The following is a 23,066-nucleotide window of genomic DNA, read 5'->3' on the forward strand; positions in this document are numbered from 1 at the left end:
GGTTGGGTACTCTGAAGTCCCGGGATGCTGAGGCATCTCGTGCAGAGGTAGGCCTATTTTATAGCTGCTGGAAGAAGATGAAGGTTGAGACCAGTCATGCAAGCAAGGACATATAGGAAGTCAGCAACTGAACGGGGGCCAGTCAGACTCCTCTCTCCCCTTGTGGACTCCTCACGCAGGGACCAGTGCTAGAGTCCTTTGGAAAGGGTTGGGCAGCTGTAGAGCCAGGCTCAGAGAATATGACTCCCCTCTTCCAGCTGCCTAAAGCAGCTAATACTACTGCTCTTTCCCCACTGGTCAGAGCTGGAGGCTCAGCCCTTCAGTGCTTTGGCAAGGGGTCCAGGACATTAGACTGGTTCTTGGAGACAGAAGGAGGGCCCAGGATTCCTCACCTACTTCCTAGCATCTGACAAATTGAGCTGGGGTCTCAGTCCCTGAGAGAGACAGGGTTGGGTGCCATGAACAGAGCCAAAGTGAAGGTGGTAAGCAGCCCAGTGGGGCTATTGTCTGCTGGGCTGTGGGGAATCAGCATAAATGGAGGACTAGCCCTCCTGCACCCTAATTCTCATGTTAGTTCTGGGAGGCAGGACTCCCTGTTAACGCACCAAAGGGTCAATTTGTTGCCCTAGGCGTGTCAGCTGATACCACTCACCAGCCTTATGTCCCAGATACTAGGATGGACACAAGGCCACCGGGCTCCATCATGGTTCTGGGCATGATCCTGGGACAGTGAGGAGGTTGGGGAGGTGGCAGAAACCACTGGGCAGCATATCTGTAAGCCTCAGTAATTCAGTAACCAGTCCTCATGGCCTATAAAATGAATATATGCCAAGCCAGCCTGCTTTGCCTACCATAGGAGGTAGCACCGAAGATCACCGAGGTAATAGAAATCTCATAAAGGTCTTCCATCAGGCCTAAAAGCACACTTCCTTCAGAGCCTCACCATGAAAAGGCTAGAGGCAGGCTTTGCTGCTGGCCTAGAGGAGACAACACGGTCACCACACTCCCTCATCCACTTGCTCACTGTCAGCAGAGGGCAGCTGGCACCACCCCTCCACCAGCCGTGCCTCAGGGCAGAGTCCACTTCATCTTGTTTCCATAAGGCCCACAAGACCAGGATTGTAATCTTTGCTGTAAGAAACAGGCTCAGAGAAGCAATGTGATTGACTCCTGGCATATGACTGAGGTGTAGCTGATTCCAAGGCCCACATTCCTTAAGGACGGCAGAGGTGCTCCCTAGAACCCTGGTCCAGATTCCACATCTCAAGGGCAGCTCCTGCTGCATTCTCCCTGGTGGTTTTTTATTTTTATTTTTTAAAGATTTATTTATTTGACAGAGAGAGACCAAGCAGGCAGAGAGAGAGAGAGGAGGAAGCAGGCTCCCTGCCAAGCAGAGAGCCCAATGCAGGACTCAATCCCAGAACCCTGAGATCATGACCTGAGCCGAAGGCAGAGGCTTAACCCACTGAGGCACCCGGGCACCCTCCCTGATGGTTTTTTAAATGTCTGACTGGTGCTACTGAAACCACATTTAAGAAAAAACCTAAAGCTTGGATGTGCTTTGAATGGGGGAATTTGATATCGACAGCATGGGGGCCTTTTCTGGTACCTCTGACATCCCTCCATAAAAGTGGCCAGTTACTCTCAGAAGCTTGGATGTATCCTAGCCCAAACCCAGACTCAAAAGAGAGAAGAGTTGCATGCCACACTTGCTGATGGATGGTAGGCAGTTTGGGGAGGTAGGTGTGCTCTATATGGGCCCAGCTGGGCCTGGTGGTCATAGCAGCAGCAATCCTGGAACCCTGATTCCTAAGCAGTGAGTTCAAATACATTCACCAATGACTCAGTCCTCAAGCAGCCTGCAGGGGAGTTATGAGTAGTAACATCCAGGAAGCCTGTGGCAGGGCCGGGAGTGAAATCCAGTTTGCCTGTCCCCCTCTGCACCCTACCTAGAGGCAGCCCAGGACCCACTAAGTAGATGGAATTGAGGCTGGTGAGGAAGAATCAAAGCCATTTCCAGCCCTGTGTCAGTGTTGCCTCTAGGCAGGATGAGTCTGGGAGTAGCCTTCAAAGTTCTGATGATATCTTTGTCCCATGTAACCTTGACAAGTGTTTTCTTTGTGCTTCCTGTCCACAGTGTGACCATATAACACTCTAGAGAGTGTTATATAGGTAAAGATTTTGTGTCATGAGAAATCAGAGCAGAGTAGGGACACAGAGACCACACGGCTCTGCCCCACTCTATCAAGGTAACAGCATACAGGCTCCGAGCCCTCAGGAACCTACCTGGTCATGGAAAACCAGGACAAGGAGGCAGTACTGACTGCCAGGGACCTAATCTGTATGAACATAAGTTGGAACTAGAGTTGAGAATAACAATTATAAAGATACTTACTGGGCTAGGGAAAAAAGCAGAGAAGACACTAGAGAATCCATTCCTGGAGAAATAAAAAAGCTAAAATCTAAAGTTAAAATCAAAAAGGCTATTAATGAGATGTAATAAAAATGGAGGCTCCAACTGCTAGGATAGATGAGGCAGAAGAGAGAATCAGTGATATAGAAGATAAAATGATGGAAAATAAAGAAGCTGAGAAAGATAAGAGATAAAAGATAATTATGAGGGGGAGAATTCAAGAGATAAGTGATAACATAAAGCAAAACAATATTAAGATAATTGGGATCCCAAAAGAAGGGGGAGCAGAAGGTATATTGGAGCAGAGAACTTCCCTAATAAGGGGAAGTTATTCAAGTCCAGGAGTCACAGAGAATACCCCTCAAAATCAATAAAAACCGGTCAACATCCTGACAAATGACAGTGAAACCTGCAAATCTCAGAGACAGAGAAAATCTTGAAAGCAAGTCACGACAAGAGGTGTATAACCTACAAGGGTAGAAACAGACTGGCAGCAGACCTATCCACAGAGACCTGGCAAACCAGAAAGGACTGGCATGATATATTCAGGGCATTAAACAAGAAAAATATGCAGCCAAGAATACTTTTACAGCTAGCATATCATTCAAAATAGAAGGAATGATAAAAAGTTTGCAGGACAAAGAGAAACTAAAAGAATTTGCTAAACCACCCCTATAAGAAATATTAAAAGGGATCCTTTAAGCGAAGAGAGAGCCCAAAAGTAACATAGAACAGGAAGGAACAGCGACAATATACAGAAACAGTGACTTTACAGGTACTTTACAATGGTACTAAATTCATATCTTTCAATGTTTACTCTGAATATAAATGAGCTAAATGCCCTAATCAAAAGACATAGGGTATCAGATTGGATAAAAATGCAAAACCCATCGATATACCCATTGATATCTGCCAGATACTCATTTTAGACCCAAGGACACCTCCAGATTGAAAGCGAGGGGGTGGAAAACAAATTATTGTTTTAATGGATATCAAAAGGAAGCTGGGGTGGCAATCCTTATATCAAATTAGATTTTTTTATTTTTTTAGATTTTATTTATTTGATAGACAGTATGGGAGGGAATACAAGCAGGGGGAATGGGAGAGGGAGAAGCAAGCTTTCCACTGAGCGGGGGAGCCCAAGGTGGGGCTCAATCCCAGGACCCTGGGATCATGACCTGAACTGAAGGCAGGCGCTTAACAACTGAGCCACCCAGGTGCCCCAGACAGATTTTATTATTATTTTTTTAATTTGTAAATTTTATTGTGCAGAATAATTGGAATCTTCCAGGGTTATAGGTACTAGGGTCTTAAGAAAACAAATTAGATTTTAAACCAAAGACTGTAGTAAGATATGAGGAAGGACACTATATCATAATTAGAGGGTCTATCCAACAAGAAGATCTAACAATTGTAAATATTTATGCCCCAAATATGGGAGCAGCCAATTACATAAACCAATTAATAATAAAATGAAAGAAACACATTGATAATAACACAATAATAGCAAGGGACCTTAACACCCCACTCAATGCAGTGGACAGATCATCTAAGCAGAAGATCAACAAGGAAATAAGGGCTTTGGATGAAATACTGGATGGGATGGACATCACAGATATACTGAAGGCATTCCATCCTAAAGCAACAGAATACACATTCTTCCTTAGTGTATGGAACATTCTCCAGAATAAATCACATATAGGTTCACAAGTCAGCTCTCAACTGGTACCAAAAGATTGGGATTATTCCCTGCATATTTTTGGCCTACAATGCTTTGAAACTGCAGCTCAATCACAAGAGAAAATTTGGAAAGAATTGAAATACACGGAGGCTAAAGGGCATCTTACTAAAGAATGAATGGGTCAACCAGGAAATTAAAGAATTTTATTTATTTATTTGACAGGCAGAGATCACAAGTAGGCAGAGAGGCAGGCAGAGAGAGAGAGAGAGAAGGAAGCAGGCTCCCCATTGAGCAGAGAGCCCGACGTGGGGCTCGATCCCAGGACCCTGGGATCATGACCCGAGCCGAAGGCAGAGGCTTTAACCCACTGAGCCACCCAGGCGCCCCAGGAAATTAAAGAATTTTAAAACTTCATGGAAACAAATAAAAATACAACTGTTCAGGGACGCCTGAGTGGCTCAGTTGGTTAAGCAGCTGTCTTCGGCTCGGGTCATGATCCCGGCGTCCTGGGATCGAGTCCCACGTCGGGCTCCTTGCTCGGCAGGTAGCCTGCTTCTCCCTCTGCCTCTGCCTGCCATTCTGTCTGCCTGTGCTTGCTCTCTCTCTGACAAATAAATAAAATCTTAAAAAAAAAAAAGTTTAAAAAAAAAATACAACTGTTCAAAATCTTTGTGATTCAGCAAAGGTGGTCCTAAGAGGGAGGTATATAGCAATATACCTTTCTCTAGAAACAAGAAAGGTCTAAATTACACAACCTAACCTTACACCTAAAGGAGCTGGAGAAAGTACAGCAAGCAAAGCCTAAACACAACAGAGAAGAGATTTAATAAAGAGTAAAGCAGAAATCAATGAAATAGAAACCAAAAGAAAAGTAGAAAAGATCAACGAAACTAGGAGCTGTTTTTTTAAAAGAATAAGATTGATAAATCCCTGGGCAGACTTCTCAAAAAGAAAAAAAGACAGGGTCCAAATAAATAAAATCATGAATGAAAGAGGAGAAGTCACAACAAACACTGAAAAAATACAATTACAAAAACATATTATGAGCAAGTATATGCCAACAAATCTGGAAGAAATGGATGCATTCCTAGAGAAGTATAAACTAGCAAAACTGAAACAGGAAGAAAAAGAAAACCTGAACACACCCATAACCAGCAAGGAAACAGAAGCAGATGTCAAAAATCTACCCACAGACAGAAGTCTAGGGCCAGATGGCTTCCCAAGGGAATTCTACCAAACATTTAAAGAAGAATTAATACCTATTCTTCTGAAGCTATTTCAAAGAATAGAAATAGAAGGAAAACTTCCAAACTCTATGAGGCCAGCATTACTTTGATCCCAAAACCAGACATAGACCCCATCAAAAAGGAGATTTACAGACCAATATACCTGATGAACACAGATACAAAAATTCTCACCAAGATACTAGCCAGTAGAATCCAACAGTACATTAAAAGGATTATTCACCACAAACAAGTGGAATTTATTCCTGGACTGCAACCATAGTTCAATATCTGCAAATTAATCAATGTGATACACTACCTAAAGAAAGGACAGGAACTGTATGATCCTCTCAATAGATGCAGAAAAAGCACTGACAAAGTACAGCATTCTTTCTTGATTAAAATCTTCATGCTGTAAGGATAGAGGGAACACGCCTCAATATCATAAAGACTATGTATGAGAAGCCCACAGCAAATAGCATTTTTTAAAAAAAGATTTTATTTTTTTATATTTTTTTAAGATTTTATTTATTTATCAGAGAGAGAGAGAGGGAGAGCGAGCGAGCACAGGCAGACAGAATGGCAGGCAGAGGCAGAGGGAGAAGCAGGCTCCCCGCTGAGCAAGGAGCCCGACGTGGGACTCGGTCCCAGGACGTTGGGAGCATGACCTGAACTGAAGGCAGCTGCTTAACCAACTGAGCCACCCAGGCGTCCCTAAAAAAAGATTTTATTTATTTATTTGAAGACAGAGATCACAAGTAGGCACAGAGGCAGGGGAGAGGGTGGGTCCAGGTTCCCTACTGAGCAGAGACCCTGATGCAGGGCTTGATCCCAGGACCCTGAGATCATGACCTGAGCTGAAGGCAGAGGCTTAACCCACTGAGCCATGAGGCACCCCACAAATATAATTCTTAACTGGGAAAAACTGAGAGAACTAAACTCAAGAACACAGCAGGGATATCCACTGTCACCACTGCTGCTCAACATAGTAACTTGCCTCAGCATTCAGACAACAAAAAGAAATAAAAGTCATCCAAATCAGTAAGAAGAGGTCAAACTCTCACTCTTTGCAGATGACATAATAGTCTATGGGGAAAACCCAAAAGACTCCAACCCAAAATTGCTAGAACTCATACAGGAATTCATCAAAGTGGAGGGATACAAAATCAATGCACATAAATTAGTTGTATTTCTATACACAAACAATGAGACAGAAGAAAGAGAAATTAAGGAGCTGATCCCATTTACAATTGCACCCAAAACTCTAAGACACCTAGGAAAAAACTTAACCAAAGAGACAAAGGATCTGTACTCAGAAAACTATTGAGCACTCATGAAAGAAATTGAGGAAGACACAAAGAAATGGAAAAACATTCCATGCTCATGGTTTGGAAGAACAAATATTGTGAAAATGTCTATGCTACTTATACATTCAATGCAGTATACATTCAATACGTATATACGTTCAATGCAATCCCTATCAAAATATCATCAATGTTTTTCACAGAACTGGAACAAATAATTCTAAAATTCATATGGAACCAGAAAAGAGCCTGAATAGCCAAACGAATGTTGAAAAATAAAACCAAAGCTGGTGGCATCACAATTCCAAACTTCAAGCTCTATTACAAAGCTGTAATCATCAAGACAGCATGGTCCTGGCACGAAAACAGACACACAGATCAAGGGAGCAGAAGAGAGCCCAGAAATGGATCCTCAACTCATGGTCAACTAATCTTTGACAAAGCAGGAAAGAATATCCAATGGAAAAAGGATAGTACCTTCAACAAATGGTGCTGGGAAAATTGGACAGCCACATGCAGAAGAATGAAACTGGACCATTTCATTACACCATACACAAAAATAAAATCAAAATGGATAAAAGACCTCAATGTGAGACATAAATCCAATAAAATCCTGGAGAACATATGCAGCAACATCTGTGACCTCGGCCATAGTGACTTCTTGCTAGACATGTCTCCAAAGGCAAGGGAAACAAAGGCAAAAATGAACTATTGGGACTTCATTAAGATAAAAAGCTTTTGCACAACAAAGAAAACAGTCAACAAAACCAAAAGACAGCCAACAAAATGGGAGAAGATATTTGCAAATGTCTTATCAGATAAAGGGCTAGTATCCAAAATCTATAAAGAATTTATCAAACTCAACACCCAAAGAACAAATAATCCAATCAAGAAATGGGCAGAAGACATGAACAGACACTTCACCACAGAAGACATCCAAATGACAAACAGACACATGAAAAAACATTCAATATCACTCAGCATCAGGGAAATACAAATCAAAATACAATGAGATACCACTTCATACTGGTCAGAATGGCTAAAACTAACAAGTCAGGAAACAACAGATGTTGGTGAGGATGTGGAGAAAGAGGAATCCTCTTATGCTGTTGGTGGGAATGCAAACTGGTACAGTCACTCTGGAAAGCATCATGGAGTTTCCTTAGAAAGTTAAAAATAGAGCTGCCCTACGAATCAGCAATTACACTACTGGGTATTTACCCCAAAGATACAAATGTAGTGATCCGAAGGGACACCTGCACCCCAGTGTTCATAGTAGCAATGTTCGAAACAGCTGAACTGTTGAAAGAGTCCAGATGTGGGATGCCTGGGTGGCTTAGTTTGTTAAGCGGCTACCTTCAGCTCAGATCATGATCCCGGGGTCCTGGGATCGAGTCCCACATCGGGCTCCTTGCTCAGCGGGGAGCCTTCTTCTCTCTCTGCCTCTGACTGCCACTCTGCTTGCTTGTGCTCTCTCTCTCTGACAAACAAATAAATAAAATCTTAAAAAAAAAAAAAAAGAAAGAACACAGATGTCCATTGACAGATGAATGGGTAAAGATGATGTGGTACACACACACACACACGAATATTATGCAACCATCAGAAATGAAATATTGCCATTTGCAACAATGTGGATGGATATGGAGGGTATTATGCTAAGTGAAATAAGCAATCAGAGAAAGATAATTATCATATGATCTCACCGGGTTGTGCAATTTAAGAAGCAAAACAGAGGATCATAGGGAAGAGAGGAAAAAATAAAACAAGGTATAATTAGAGAGAGAGACAAACCATAAGGAAACAAACTGAGGGTTGTTGGAGGGGAGAGGGATAGGGGATGGGGTAACCGGGTGATGGGCATTAAGGAAGGCATGCAATGAGCACTGCGTATTATATAAGACTGATCTATCACTTCATCACTGAGCTCTACCTCTGAAACCAATAACACATCATACATTAACTAATGAATTTAAATAAATTTTAAAAACCTGGACAAGGACCCAGGTTTTAGGCTTCCTACACCTTGCCCTTCCCTCTGCTCACAAGAAAGAGATACATGAAGCTCCTTTTCCTCCAACACAGTCTCCTGGGTGCAACTGGTAGGTAGGAAATAAATCTTTATTGTGTCAGTTTAAAAGTCCCTTGCCATCCCATCCTCACCTCCCATCTGTGCTGTGGGCTGGCTCCCCTGCACATCCTGAGGCCGGGGTGGGCTAAAGGCCCAGCTAGCCTCCTCCACGCACCAGCCCCCAGTCCACAAGAGTTATGTCAGCAATGCCTGGCGCAGCATCTGTTTCTTTTGGGGTGTGAGGCGGGTGGGGAACTGGATGTCGAAGAAGATGAAGAGATCTCCCTTCTTAGTGGGGTCCTCGGGCAGCGGCATCCCCTCACCTGACACCTTCTTGAAATACTTGGGACTGAGAGGTGAGGATGAGAGAAGGGAAATTAGCGGCCCCACAGAGGAGCATTTTGACAGATCCCATGCTGCCCCTGCTTGCATAACTTCAGGCAAGGGGCAATCAGTACGGTTTTCCGCCATGGGGCTCATTTCAACCAGAACGGGGTAGGGGTGGGGGAACTGGCTTGTTCAGACAGCCTGCTCCCTCGACAACCCTTTTACACTGAGTCTCTAACAGAGGGTTCCAGAACTAGAGATACCACCCTGGGTTGGGATGCTGAGAGGCTGAGTAAAGCTTCCCATGGGGAGGGCCTTTCCTGGAAAGGACTTAAGGAATACAACTCAGAACACTAATGAGAGGTTCAGGAGGAGGAAGGCAACCAAGATTGCCCAACACGGGGGCCCTCTGGGCTCTAAAGTGGCCTTGTGCAAGTTAGAGAAAGGCACTCCCGTTTACCAGGTGACTGCAGCTTGGCCAGAGGTGGGGCTGGATTTCAGGTCTCTCTGGCCAGGACTGAACGGCACGGGGCTGCCCAGCGTGCCACTACCCTCCAAGGTCCAGGCCAGCCCTTCTGCCAACTGGGTCCCAAGCAGGGGCACTCACTGGACAATATCATTGATGGGGATGTTGAGCAGACGATCGTCTAGGGTCTTCACCTCCACAGTGCAGCAGGTCAGGGCCTAGGGGACATGAGGGCCAAAGGTGGGAGTGGGGGAGGTCACCTTGGCCTTTCTGTTTAGAAGGCACTTTCTGAGCTTATTCAGTGCCAGGCCATGAGCCCTGCCTCAAGGAGGCACAAGGCTGTTCAAGGACTCACAGAAGAGCGAGCCAGGCAACTAACTACCTGCTCGCAGGAGCTCAGTCTGCTACGTAAGACTGAGGATGACATATATTATGATAGAGTGAAGTCAAGGAGTCTGCGGGAGCCAAGGAGAGGCCCCCCGAACATTTTGGAGTGGGACAGGAGGGCGGCCCCATGATGGCAGTTGATAAGGGTGAGAAGGAGCTTGCCAGGGAGACCAGGTGGATACAGCATTCCATGCAAAGGGCATAGCACTAACAAGAATTTGGAGGTGTGAGCAGGCAGGAGCTCCGAGGAGCACGGTGGTCGGAGTGCACGGGGGGAGAACCTCAGGGGCAGAGTGTGGAGGGCCCTGAACATCATAGGAGATGCTGAGATAAGCCAGTGGCACAGTCCAATAAGTCCAATAAGTACGGGGAAGAGCCTAGAGAAGTTGGGAAGGGAGGCGGGAGGGCCGCCAGAGGGCTCCTGGGCAGACGCAGGTGCTCACACCCAGACTGAGAGATGAACAGACCAGGTGGCGGGACTGACTGAGTGACTGCCTGCAGGTGCAGTGCAGAAGGGAAGGCAAAGCCTAGGCCGGTGCTATTCTGTGCTTGGAGTCTGAGGACACAGAGGGGCCCTGAAGACACCACATAGATTATATGTGCTCTCCTCACGTTCTGAAGGCCTACCCCATGCAGTGGGAGGAGTGCAGAATGCGGCCGGCTTGCTCACTCTCATCTGCCCACCTCTTCTCCTCTACTTTGCCCACTTACCTTGCCCAAGGGAATGGGGTTCACAAAAAAGAGGTTGTCGTTCTCCCTGCGGAAGCGAGGGTGTAGCTTCTCCTTTACGATGAAGATGATGTCGGCTGGGATAATGTTGGGGCCCTGGGCAGAGGAGGCTAAGGGTTGACAAGGGCTAATTGGCTGTGTGCCACTGGCCAAGTTCCTACCTCTACTGGTCTCCATGTCTTCATCTGAACAATGAAGAGATTAAACCAGGTTTTCTGGAAGGACCTTTACAGTTTGTTTTCATATCCGCTTCTTTGAGAAGCCTACTCGGGTGAATCCAGCCCCCCCAAATACTTCTCCTCTATTGAGCAAAAGGATTCACTCAGCTGGAGGGGGACGGGGCTTCCTGAGGTGGTGGGCAAAACTCTGAGCTGCAAATTTGAAGACAACTTCCAGCAAGCCTCTGTCCTGCCAGGCTTCATTAACTGTCGCTGTGGGCGACAGGCCCACAGTCCTCAATGTGCTCCAGACTATGGTAAAGGGAACCCAGACGCAGGAGACCAGAGAGGCCCTAACCTAGGTGGGGGGTCAGGGGAGGCTGCCCACAGCTGGGAGCATTAGAGCGGGGTCCTGAAGGGCGTGTTTTGGAAGTAGATGTTTTACAGGTGAGAAAGGGAGCAAGAAGTGTCAGCCGAGGAATTAATCTCTTTCGGCTCTGAAAACACCATCACTCTGCCTCTTCTCAGACTTAGGATTCAGCATGCCTTGAACAATAATTTTATATTTTTATTTAAATAAGTAATTATCATTAAGATATTAAATGGTATTAAAATTATTATTAATAAGTGGTTTCTGAATAGCTCCTGTAGTTAGGCTTTATTCAAGAAGCACTGAAGAAAATCAGGAAGAGAGAGCTCTTGTGCTCTTGCCCTGGGCAAATCCCTTCCCTCTCCGGGTCTCAGTTTCTTATTCTGCAAAATGGGGGAAATCCCTGGGTATCCACTCATAGAGGTATGATGAGGCTCTGTCGTCTATAAGAGACTTTGGGGATCATCTCACCCACTCTGCAGACTGGTCTCCCTACCAGAGTAGGGCTCACAGGGGCAGGAGAAAGCATTGCCTCCTTCCCTCTCAGTCTTCCCACTCCATGGACAAGCCCAGGCAACTGACACTAATTAAGGATGGATCCTAGTCAATTCCCTCCTTCTCACCTGGTCCCCTTCCTTCTCAAAGGTGATCCGTGTGCCCTGCCTCCAACCAGGTTTCACATCAATTGTGAGAATCTTGTCCTTGATGGTAGAGGAGTACCCATCCTCGTTCAGCACCTGCAGCCAGATGGCGGGGGGGTGGGGAGAAGTTTGCTGGGGATTTCCCGGCTGGCCTTTTCACATGAGAAATTTGTTACAGAGGTTCTGTGCTTGGGATCATTCCTCTAACAACAGGGAGAACCTTCCAGAGCCATTCCCACTCTCACCCCATTCACTGGAACCAAGGACTTATAATTCCAGGATGACAGGCTATGTCGTAGGGCTGGGGCTTGAGATGCCAAGTGGTCACCATGAGTTGATCAAGCCCCCAACTCCTGCCCTAGAAATCACGTGGCCCTGGCCACTAACAAATACATAGTGAGCACATACCCAGGTCCTCTCTCCAAATCAAGAGACCCTGGCCATGAGGCTCTGGGAGGTCTCTTAATCATGAAGGGAGAAAGACCACAGAGGTCAGCATATTCGAGCATTCCCTATTATGTCATCCATCCATTCCCCAATCACATGCCCAGACAAGTGCCATCCGCGGAAAGCATGGCCATTGTTGGCATCTCCTCTTCTGGGGAAAGGTGTTAAAAGGTCTTGCTTGTGTGCCTAGCATAGGGTTGGGCCACGGGACAGGGCCAACTCAAGGACTGACTGTACCCTGGGGCACTGAAGGTCTTCAATCAGACTCCTTGGGGAATGTCCTGCAGCCCACCCTCCATGCCCACATTGTTTCTTCTTCCTTGTGAGGCTTACACACTGATGAAGCCCTGGGGGTATGGTCTGGTAATGCCCAGAGGGCAGAATTCACGGGAGACTCTGCACATTAAGAGCCCAACTTCCCACAGGGATGGGGATGAACTGAGAGCAAAGGAAAGACTCTGTCCCAGTTAGGAACACTGGAGAGGAGATTCCTGCATGGGATAGAATGGGACCTTTGATTGTCCCTTCCAACTTCAGATTCTAGAATTCTATTATCTTATGTCCCCAAACTTGAGATTTCATGATTCCATCAGAGACCATACCTGAGGTCTCCAGTGAGGACAGGGAGGAGGTTACTTGTAAGATTGGACAGGATAGGTAGTGGCTCCCAGTAGGAGGAAGCCCAGTACTCACCCTTCGGGAGATCTTAATTTTCTTGGTGCAGCCGAAGAATAAGTCCTCCAGGGATAGGTAGAGGTCTCGTTCAATTGGGGGGTCCTGTTTCTTGACTCCCCGGCCCCGGAGCCCCCCAAAGTTCAAATCTACCTCATTTCCTTCTTCATCAAAAAACTCTGCAGGAGGTGGGGAGAGGAGAGGAGTAAGAGAGGCTGCTTCCAGGGACTTGGATGCACAGACACCTTCACACATATTACACCCCAAGTGTAATACCCAGCATCTCATTCCTATCTTGCAGACTCAGACTGTTAAGCCAGGTCAAAAAGTTATCCTTAATTGCAGATCCAATGATTATCAATCCTTGCCACTTCCCACTACTTCAAACCCCCCACCCCACCCTTTTTGGATAGTCCCACACTCTCCTGACTCCTTTCCCCCTAAACTTGGGAAATACCCCTGGAGACTGGCTGTCTCAGAAGGGAGAGGAGTGCCCTCTGGTGGCAGCTCCTGGTATTCCAGAAATGACTCCTGCAGTTAGAAGGCCGCTGGGAGAGTCATAATAAGCATTCTAGTCCTTCCTACCCTTCCCGAGGCTCCCCTTTCCCTCATGTACAGCCCAGCCCAATACCACTAGAGACCCCAGACTCAAGTTTCTATGAAGTCAGCCGCTGACAAAGGGCTGGGGCAGGGGTGGTTCCTTAAAAATTTGAGAGTTCACCAAACGTTTTTTTCTTCAGTCTCTTTTCTCCCTGCCCAGCTCTATACCCATAAACACCTCTTGCTGCCCTTCCATCCCAGTCCAAAGAGCCCTTGCCTCTTGAAGTGCTATGTAGTAGTTTGGTTCCAGTTTTTCTGTGCTTGGATTGGAGTAATAATGCCTGATCTGCCTTCTACCATTAGGATTAAATAACAAGATGATGATGAAGAACTAGACATTGCTGAAAGCTTACTCTGCAGCAGGAGCTGGTGTCAGTGCTTCACATGGTTCTCTTACAGGGAAGAGAGGCCAAAGAAAATGCTCACAGCCCCACAGTCCATCTGGACTCAGACAGTGTGACTCTAGAACCTGTGTCCTGAACCACTGTGCTTATCACTACATGTGAAGCCTTTTGTGTAGAGTCTAGGTTGCTATCATAATTCAGATTTTTAGGGCAAGGCCTCACTGTAATGTGTGCCCTGCTGTGCTGTGCTAATGAATCAAGAGGCCTGTGAATTACCTGGTCCCCTCTTGTATCATTCACTGAATTCATTCGTTCACGCTGCAGCTATGGTGTACGGGGCTATAGACACCCCAGTAGCCAGGTCATAGGAAGGCCTTGTCCCTCGGCCCTGTAGGGAGATGGGACCCACGAATCCCTGGGGTGAAGCACTGAAGCAGTATAGCTTCTTCTTCTTCTTCTTCTTCTTTTTAAGATTTTATTTATTTATTTGTCAGAGAGAGAGAGAGAAAGAGCACATGCAGGCAGAGTGGCAGGCAGAGGGAGAAGCAGGCTCCCTGCCAAGCAAGGAGCCCGATGTGGGGCTTGATCCCAGGATCCTGGGATCATGACCTGAGCCGAAAGCAGCCACTTAACCAAATGAGCCACCCGGGCGTTCCGGCAGTATAGCCCAAACCTTGTAAGCAATGCCCCTATAAGCTCTGGGTTGGCTCCTCCGAGCTGTCTCTTTTCCATGTGCCTGTCTCTGGGAGAGACAGATCCATTGTACAGTATCTTTCAGTCTGCAGAGCGCATGTTCATAATGGATTTATAAAGCCCGTTATCTCATTTGATAATGATGGGTGAGGAAAGGACTAGTATAGTCATTGACCAGAAAGGAAGTTGAGGTTTCAGAGCGGTGAAGGGATTTGCCGAGAACCACACAGCTCGTAAGAGGCAGTGTGTGGATCTGAAACAGACCTGACCCTGAGTCCCCCGCTTTGTCCAGTTACACATGCAGCTGATGAACTTAGTTCCCTCTGGCAGACAGGAGAAGGCAATGCAGGGTGGGAGGGGGCCCGGAGGTAGACAGACAGTGAGCCGTACTCAGTTGTTATTAACATGGAGAAAAGGAAAAGAGAACTTCTGAAATGCAGAAAGGCGGTGGTATAGCCAGGCGGAGAGGCTACAGGGGGACAGGCAATGAAACCGAGCTTCTCTGAGTCGCAAAACTGAAGCCAGGAAGACAGGTCTGAGGGTCAATTGTCCTTGCGAGATGACCCTGAGCCTCAGAAATCAGCTCTTTGTCAGTTTGTCGGGATGTGGGATCATTCACACAGCCATCCATGTACTCAGCTGACTAACACACACTTGTATAATGAAATCTGATGCAGCTATTAAAATGAATGAAACAGATCTGTATACAATATGGTACATAATAAGATCATCTCCAAGATACACTAAGTGAAAAAAAACTCAGCATGTACAATATGGTCCTCTTTCCTTAATTAGGTAAAAGGCTTATGTAAACATAAATATATGCTCATAAATGCACAGAAAATTTCTGGAAGGATACATAAACTGTTGGCAGTAAGTGGCTGCTCCTAGAGAAGGAATAAAGGCTGGACTTTATTTCTTCTTTAATACAATTTTTTTAATCAGGCACTATATCTATTTCTTAAATAAACAAAAGGATTCAAGGAAAAGAAACCTTTTATAGCTCTGTCCTTTCCCAGTAAGGCAAGTGGGGAGGTGGGGCCTCTTACCACCAAAGGGGTTGTCTCCTCCGAAGAAATCATGGAAAACCTTTTCAGGGTTGCCGTGGAAGACATAACCAGTGGTCCATGGGGTCTGGGCTCCATACTCCAGGGGAATCCCGCCCTTCAGGCCCTCTTCTCCAAACTTGTCATAGATGCCTCTCTTCACAGCTGTGGACATGTTGCACCTTGAGGAAGGGGCCGGTCTCGGGGACTAAGATAGCTACTGGGCTGGGAAGCAGATGAACACAGGGTGGAGAGAAAAGGGCAAAAGCAACCTTATTTCTAACGTGCCTGTTGTCTGGCAGTCTTTGGAAGGAGATCTGAAAAGTCAGGTGCGGAAGCTCATGGTGGGTGCATCTAGGTATGGGCCTGTAGCCTGGAGGAGAGCCACAACGGTGGCGGAGGCCTGGAGGAGGGATCTGGAGATTAACAGTCAGGCTACTGTCCGGGAATTGGGCTGAACTCATCATCACAAATACAGTTTTTTCTGGGGCAGGTAGAATCCTAGCACCTTGAAATTCTAGAATCCAAGAATTCTAGAGCTCCCAGATTCTAGAGCTTTGAACTCCTACAGTCTAAGGACTCCAAAGTCCTGAGAACTCGGGACCAGAAAAACCTTTGTGATCTGGCCATTCTTCGGCACAGGATCTGTAACTAGTCTCTGGGACAAGACTTCAGGATGTCCATGCAGGTACTTGCCAGGGCAGAGGGGAGGAATCGCTTTCTATACTCCTAGTTTCAGGAGATTTCTCAATTACCAGCCTCTCCATGCCCCTTTATAGACATGCTCTCCTTGGCCGTCCGGGAAGAGTAAAGGTGCACACCAGCTTCAGCCTTACCTTCCTGCCTTGGCAGGAAGCATCTCACTGTGCCCATCCCTGCGGGCCCAGGGTGAATGTGGGGGCTGTGGGGACCTGCACCAGGTTCTGCCCCCTCCAAGACCAGCTGAGCAGATCAGCTTAATCCAAGGGCTCCCCACGCTACGTCAGCCTTATCTCTGGACTACTGAGATAGGCGACTAATTCTTCGTGCTGTTTTCTTTCTTTGCCCAGGGCAGGAAGAGGAATGCCTCCTCTCTGTTGGGTCCCCTCAGAAAGCCCAACACCCAAGACCTGAGGAAGAGAGCAGAGTCACTCACGGTCGCTCAGCACATCATAGGCCTCTGCTATTTGCCTGAATGTCTCTGCTGCAGATGGCTCGCTGGATTTGAGCGGGTGGTTCTTCAGGGCCAGTTTCCGGTACCTGGAGGAGAGAGGATTCATACTCGTCATAGCAGCTGAAACAGGCCCAAGGTGCTTAGAGCTGGCTTAGAGCTGGCTCTCTGTTCACTGCTTTGATGTTCCCAACTATAAAGTCTGGGCTGTGGTAGCCAAGGTGGCCCATGGCTCAGATGCCCTTGAAGAGGGCCCAGCGGGGAGAAAGCGTAGCTGCCTGCCCTCGGTGTTTGTGCTGAAGCTACCCCTCCTCCACCTGCTCCAGCTAGGGCCCAAGCATGGTGAGGATGTTCGTGCTTGTGCCTCCCTGTGGGACACAGGACCCCTCCAACCTACAACCTCTGCCTCGGAACTCCTGCCAATCATCCGGACTGAGCATTTTCTCCAGCCGACTCTGCGGCCCTCCCCACCCAGCTCCCCCACCACAGGCATCAGACCTGCACTGGGGTCTGAAGGCCCTCCTGCCCACTCTTGCTCCTCCTTGACCCTCACACATGCCTCCCCCAATATATTTCGAATCCTGTCTTGATGTCTGAACTGACCCCTAGGCTTCTTGGGAAGATCACATAAAATAAGGCGTCAAAGGGCTGAGTACAGAGAGGCACTCAGCACATGTCAGGCCCTCTTAGTGTCTCCTGCTTCTGTGCTCATTCGCTGCCCAGCTTCCATAGCTGCCCCATCCCACCACTCAAGTGAGGCAGCACCTACAGCATCTGAAAAGCTGTACCCTCAGTGTCTGGGAGGAAAGAGCTGGCATGGACTGGGGGATTTGTGGAGTTGATAAAGGGACCACTCACCAAAGTGTGAGGTAGGGAGGATAACCATAGTGGACGGCGCTGTAGCCCAAGGTCAGGAGCCCTGAGGGATCCTGATGCCCTCGAGCCTATAGGAGTGAGGGGAAGGAGAAGTTCATGACATCCCACGGAAGGGTGTGTGGATGGGGGCCCTTGGCAGGAGCCGTCACTTCATTTAAGGAACATAGCCAACCTGAAGGGCCCTGCTAGGAAGGGAGCTGGGAATAAAGACCCCAGCCCCTCTCACCTCCCTCCCAATCACCTGCTTTGGGCTCTCTTCAGGAAGCCTGAGCCCCACGGTGTCTACTGATGCAGTTCAGAGGGCCCAGCTCCCAGAGCCATCTTGGTATCTCCTCTCTGATGTCCCAAAGGCCCCACAAACTCAATGAGCCCAAATGAAACACACTTTCATTCCCTCATTTTTTGCTCACTTACCCAGGAACTGCAGCCAAAAACCTGAACGTTATCAACTCCCAGGTTCTTTGTCCCCTCCACCCCCATCCCACCCGTTACCCAGGCACGTTGGTTTTTCTTTCTCCCTAAGGTTCTCTTCCTGCTGCTTCATCCCTACAACTATTGCAGAACTATGGTTTCCTGTTTCTAGTGCTCCCCTTCCCCAGGCCTTTTGGCGTGCTGCCCCCTGACCAAGTCACTCTGCGGCCTAAATCCTCCACTGGTTTCCCCTTTGTCTTCAGCATAAAATCCAAATCTCTCTGAGATTCAAGCCTCTGCTTCTCTCTCTGGCCTTCTTACTCACAGCTCTCTCCCCACTCCCATGACCTCTACTGACCTTCTGCCCAGGCTCCAAACTCCCCACACTGCGTTGCTCATGTCTTTGACATTCTACTCCCTTCACCTGTAACACTCACCCCTCTCCAGTCCCTCCCATCTCCCACTGGCACATTTTCATTCATCTTCCAACACACAGCTCAGGGTCAACTCCTCCAGGATGCCTTCCCTAACTGCAGCCTCCATTCTGGGTTAGAATCCCCTTCCCGAGTCCCCAGTGCCTTCCGTCCCTAAACTTAGTACTTGGTGCTCCAGCTGGTTATTGACTGGCTTGTCTCTCCCACTAGCGTGATTTCCTTGAGTTACTGTGTCTGGTTCTGTGTCCCTGGTGCCTAGCTCTGAGCAGCAGAGAGTAAAAGAATGACCCAATGTAACTGTCCCACAAGGCAGCCCATCTCAGGGTGGGACCGCTCGGACTTGGAGGCAACATTTCATCTTACTGAGTGAGGCCTGCTGTCCTCTAACTCTGAAGGTCCTAACTCTGACCTTGGAGCCCTTACAGAGAGTATCGGCTTGTTCCACCTTCAGAGACTTGAACACAATTGTCATGACCTCCTTGAGGCTTTGAAACCAGCCCTTCTCAGTTACAAAGGCCAAAGTCAGTTATGAGGAGAACTGAAAGAATATTCTATCAATGAGTAAAAGTAAGTGGGTTTGAGAAGAGTTCCGTGTTCATATAAACTTGAGTAGTTGTAAGTTTTACTTACAACCATCACTGTTTTACTGAGTGCCCAAGACGGAGGTGAGTCACAGCTCAGATGTAGCAGCTGAGACCAAATGAGAGACACTGAGAAGGGAAATAGCTAGGCAATTAGGAATCATCGTGGAGCTTTTCTTCATTATATACATTCAGCATTTTGAGCAGGGAGGTCAAAAATCTAGGTACTCCAGTATAGCACTCATCTCTTAAAACTGTTACGAGAGAGAAGGGTTAAGGGCTATTGTTTGAAATACATGTGGTCCTTTTAACCACTCTATAGGACCTGGTTTTGAGGCAAATGATTGCTGGGCATTTCATATTCATTATCTCATACGATCCCATATTAATACTAGAACAACCTTTATAATTATTAATTTTTAAGAATTTACTTATTAGAGAGAGTGCACAAGAGAGAGCACAAGCAGGGGGAGGGGTAGAGCGAGAGGGAGAAGCAGGCCCCCTGCTGAGCAAGGAGTCCAGTGAAGGGCAATCCCAGGACCCAGGACCATGACCCGAGCTGAAGGCAGATGCCCAACGCACTGAGCCACCCAGGTGCCACTGTTTGTTACTGTTATTTTAGACATGGGAAAACGAGGCCCAGAGAGGGCACTTTGTCCATGTCACACAGCTAGTGGGTAGGAGAACCTGGATTCAGATCTAGGTGTTTCTAGTGTTTAAGTTTGGCTTACTTTTCGGCACTCCAACTCTTTGTGACCTCTCCTTAGATGGCTCCCATTGGCCAAGGAGATGCTCTGAACTGTGGGTGACATCACACACTGTCCTGAGTTACTCTGTAATTGTCTCATGAGTCTGTGTCTTGTTTCTCAGCCACACTGTAGACTCTTTCGACTTACCCCACAATTAATGCCCTATAGGACCTGAACCACAGTAGGCCTGGTGTCCAGATACTGGTTACTAGGCACATGGGCTTGGGATAATAATAGCACCTACCTCTCAGGGTTGTTGTAAGGATTAAATGAAATAATGATGGGAGGTTTTCAGAACAGAATCTGTACATTCAATAAATGGATTACTGCCCAACCATAATTGTATTATCCCAGATTCCTCCCTTTTTCCTTACCCTTCAAAGATCTGATTAAAAGCCAAGTCAAGGGGTGCCTGGGTGGCTCAGTGGGTTAGGCCTATGCCTCCAGCTCAGGTCATGATCTCAGAGTCCTGGGATCGAGCCCCCATCGGGCTCTCTCCCTTGATTATCTGCTCAGCGGGGAGCCTGTTTCCCTCTCTCTCTCTCTCTGCCTGCCTCCCTGCCTACTTGTGATCTCTGTCAAATACAAAAATAAAATCTTGAAAAAAAAAAAAGAGCCAAGTCCATTCTCTCTCTTCTCACCAACCCACTGTCCTGCTTCAAGCTTCATCTTCTTTTTTCTTTTTTAAAAAGATCTTATTTATTCATTTGAGAGAGAGAGATTGAGAGAGCACATAAGCAAGGAGAGGGGCAGAGGCAGAGGGAGAAGTAGGCTCCCTCCTGAGCAGAGAGCCCGATGGGGGGCTTGATCCCAGGACCCTGAGATCATGCCTTGAGCTAAAGATGAATGCTTAACCCACTGAGCCATCCAGGTGCACCTAAGCTTCATTGTCAGCCTTGATTATCCTGACAGCCCCTGAATAGGGTCTCTCTACTTCTAAAATAAGCTTTCACAACCCTCTGTACTTCCCCTTCTGTAACATTCATCACACTTATGACTTATTCATTATCTGTATTAATCAACAAAATCAAGCTACTTATCTGTCTGATTCATGATCATATCTCCAGCTTCTACCACTGCCCCTAACCATAGGGTAGGCACTCAATAAATATACATTTAAAAAACACATTTTTTTTTTTTTTGAGAGAGAGAGTGCGTGTGTGAGCGAACAGGGTGTGTGTGGTTTGGGGGGAGCAGAGGGAGAGACAGAATCCCAAGCAGGCTTGACACCTAGTGTGGAGCCTGACGCAGGGATCAATCTCATGACCTGGAGATCACGACCCAAGCTGAAATCAAGTCAGATGCTTAACTGACTGAGACACCCAGCTACCCCCCAAAAACACTTTTTTTTTTTCTTCAGAAAAATGTGCTGACTCCCATCCTACACTTTTTTGGAAATGGACCGCAAAATCCCCAAGACCTGATGGAAGTATTGAGAAATGCCGTTCAGCATTAAAAACTCATCTGAGGGGCACCTGGGTGGCTCAGTGGGTTAAAGCCTCTGCCTTCGGCTCAGGTCACAATCCCAGGGTCCTGGGATCAAGCCCCACATTGGGCTCTCTGCTCAGCATGGAGCCTGCTCTCTCCTCTCTCTCTGCCTGCCTCTCTGCCTACTTTTGATCTCTGTCTCTCAAATAAATAAATAAAATCTTAAAAAAACAAAAACAAAAACAAACTCATCTGATGGCCAGAATAAACTATGAAACACACCCATTTGGTCAGGTCACTCAACTATTTTCAATCCTTTGGTTCTCCATAATCAGAATAAAATTCAAATGTCTCCTTTGTCCTGACTTTTATTGCTAGGAAAACCAGGATGAGCAGGAAGAGAGATAGGGTTTAGGAGGTAAAGCATGATGAATTGGGAACTCTAACCCAGCCCAAACCTAGAGTATAGGTAAGCAAGAATCAAGAGAAGGAACAAGGTTTATCTTGCCTGCCCTAAACTGTGCAAGAAAGCTCAGTTTGGAAGATAAAGGTGGAGCCTTCCTGGCACTCCCCTAAAGCCTCACTCCCGCCCCCCACTTACGCCTTCTTGATCTCGGCATCCTCTGAATTGCGAGTGACCTCAAGCACGGAGTAATAGTCCTGGCCCATGGCTGCCTGGCAAGGTACCCAGTTGTATAATCCCGACTCCAAGAGGGCTGTTAGTCTGCATTCTCTGGTTGCTCCTGACAACCGCACAGGGGCACTCTGGGAGTGGTAGTCCTTCCTGCCCAAGCAAACCACCTGTTCAATTCTGCCTCACAGAAGAGCCAAGAGAAGAATTAGAAGAATAGGGGCTGACTCTGTGACCCTGATAAAGGTCACTCAACTCAGAAACTCTCAACTCAGTTTTTAAGGAAAGTAGCAATTAATTTTAATTAAAACTTTTCAGAACAGGGATGCCTAGGTGGGGCAGTTGGTTGAGGGTCCGACTCTTGGTTTCACCTCAGATCATGACCTCAGGTCATGAGAACAAGCCCCACTGGGGCCCCAGGGTCAGTGCGGAGTCAGAGTTGGCTTGTGACTCTTTCTCTCTCTCGCTCTGCCCCACCACCCCCACTCCAACACACTGTCTCTCATAAAAAAAATCTTAAAAAAAAACCATTTTCAGAACAAATGCATCTAGCTGATTTTTTAAAAATAAGTTTTAAATTTTAGAATAGTTTTAGACTTTCAGAAAAGTTGGGAAGACAGAATTCCCATATGCCCCACACCCAGTTTCCTGTACTCTTAATGGCTTACATGAGAAAGGTATACTTACCACAAATAATAATCAATATTGATACATTGTGATTTTTTTCTAATGCTCAATTTAGTGACATTTATTTATTAAGTTTTAATTTATCTGCACTATAGTTTACAGTGTTATATTAGTTTCAGGTATACAATACAGTGATTCAATAACTCATGTATCACCTGGTGCTCATTACAGTAAGTGCCCTCCTTAATCTCCAACACCTGTTTCACCCATCCCTCCACCATCTGCCCTCTGGTAACCATCAGTTTGTTCTCTCTAGGTAAGCATCTGTTTCTTGGTTTGCCTCTCGTTTACTCCCACCCAGGTTAGTTTGTTTTGTTTCTTAAATTCCACATATGAGTGAAACCATATTGTATTTGACTTAAACTGACTGGCTTATTTCATTTGGCGTAATACTCCCTAGCTCCATCCATGTTGTTGCCAATGGCAAGATTTCATTCTTCTTTATGGCTGAACAATATTCTGTTGCATAAATACACCACTTTGTTATCTGTTCATGTACATGGGCTGTTTCCATAATTTGGCTATTGTAGATAATGCTACTATAAGC

At 46.7% G+C, this 23,066-nt stretch overlaps 1 protein-coding gene across 2 annotated transcripts; it reads right to left on the reverse strand.

The window, feature by feature from the left end:
* Positions 1-8,724: 8,724 nt before the first annotated feature.
* On the reverse strand, positions 8,725-21,949 carry DNAJB13 (DnaJ heat shock protein family (Hsp40) member B13). 2 transcript variants are annotated; one of them, XM_082749770.1, is made up of 8 exons: positions 21,803-21,949; positions 16,708-16,811; positions 15,576-15,737; positions 12,911-13,068; positions 11,753-11,866; positions 10,584-10,697; positions 9,627-9,703; positions 8,725-9,041 (listed from the first exon to the last, which is right to left on the reverse strand). In XM_082749770.1, exons 1-8 carry the CDS (start codon positions 21,868-21,870, stop codon positions 8,888-8,890), a joined length of 951 nt encoding a protein of 316 aa, XP_082605896.1. In that variant the 5' UTR covers positions 21,871-21,949; the 3' UTR covers positions 8,725-8,887. The 2 variants fall into 2 exon arrangements, with proteins under 2 accessions (XP_082605896.1, XP_082605897.1); XM_082749771.1 differs by having other exon boundaries at positions 15,576-15,797.
* Positions 21,950-23,066: the final 1,117 nt, after the last annotated feature.

This window comes from Mustela nivalis (genome assembly GCF_964662115.1).
Source record: "Mustela nivalis genome assembly, chromosome: 9".
Lineage (NCBI taxonomy): Eukaryota > Metazoa > Chordata > Mammalia > Carnivora > Mustelidae > Mustela > Mustela nivalis.

Excerpts from the sequence above, each read along its gene's own strand:
- DNAJB13 (XM_082749770.1), bottom strand. The coding sequence starts at position 21,870 with ATGGGCCAGGACTATTACTCCGTGCTTGAGGTCACTCGCAATTCAGAG. Across the intron at positions 13,069-15,575 it reads AGGAGACAACCCCTTTGGTG|AGTTTTTTGATGAAGAAGGA; the intron begins GTAAGAGGCCCC and ends CACCTCCTGCAG. Across the intron at positions 11,867-12,910 it reads AAATTAAGATCTCCCGAAGG|GTGCTGAACGAGGATGGGTA; the intron begins GTGAGTACTGGG and ends ATCTGGCTGCAG.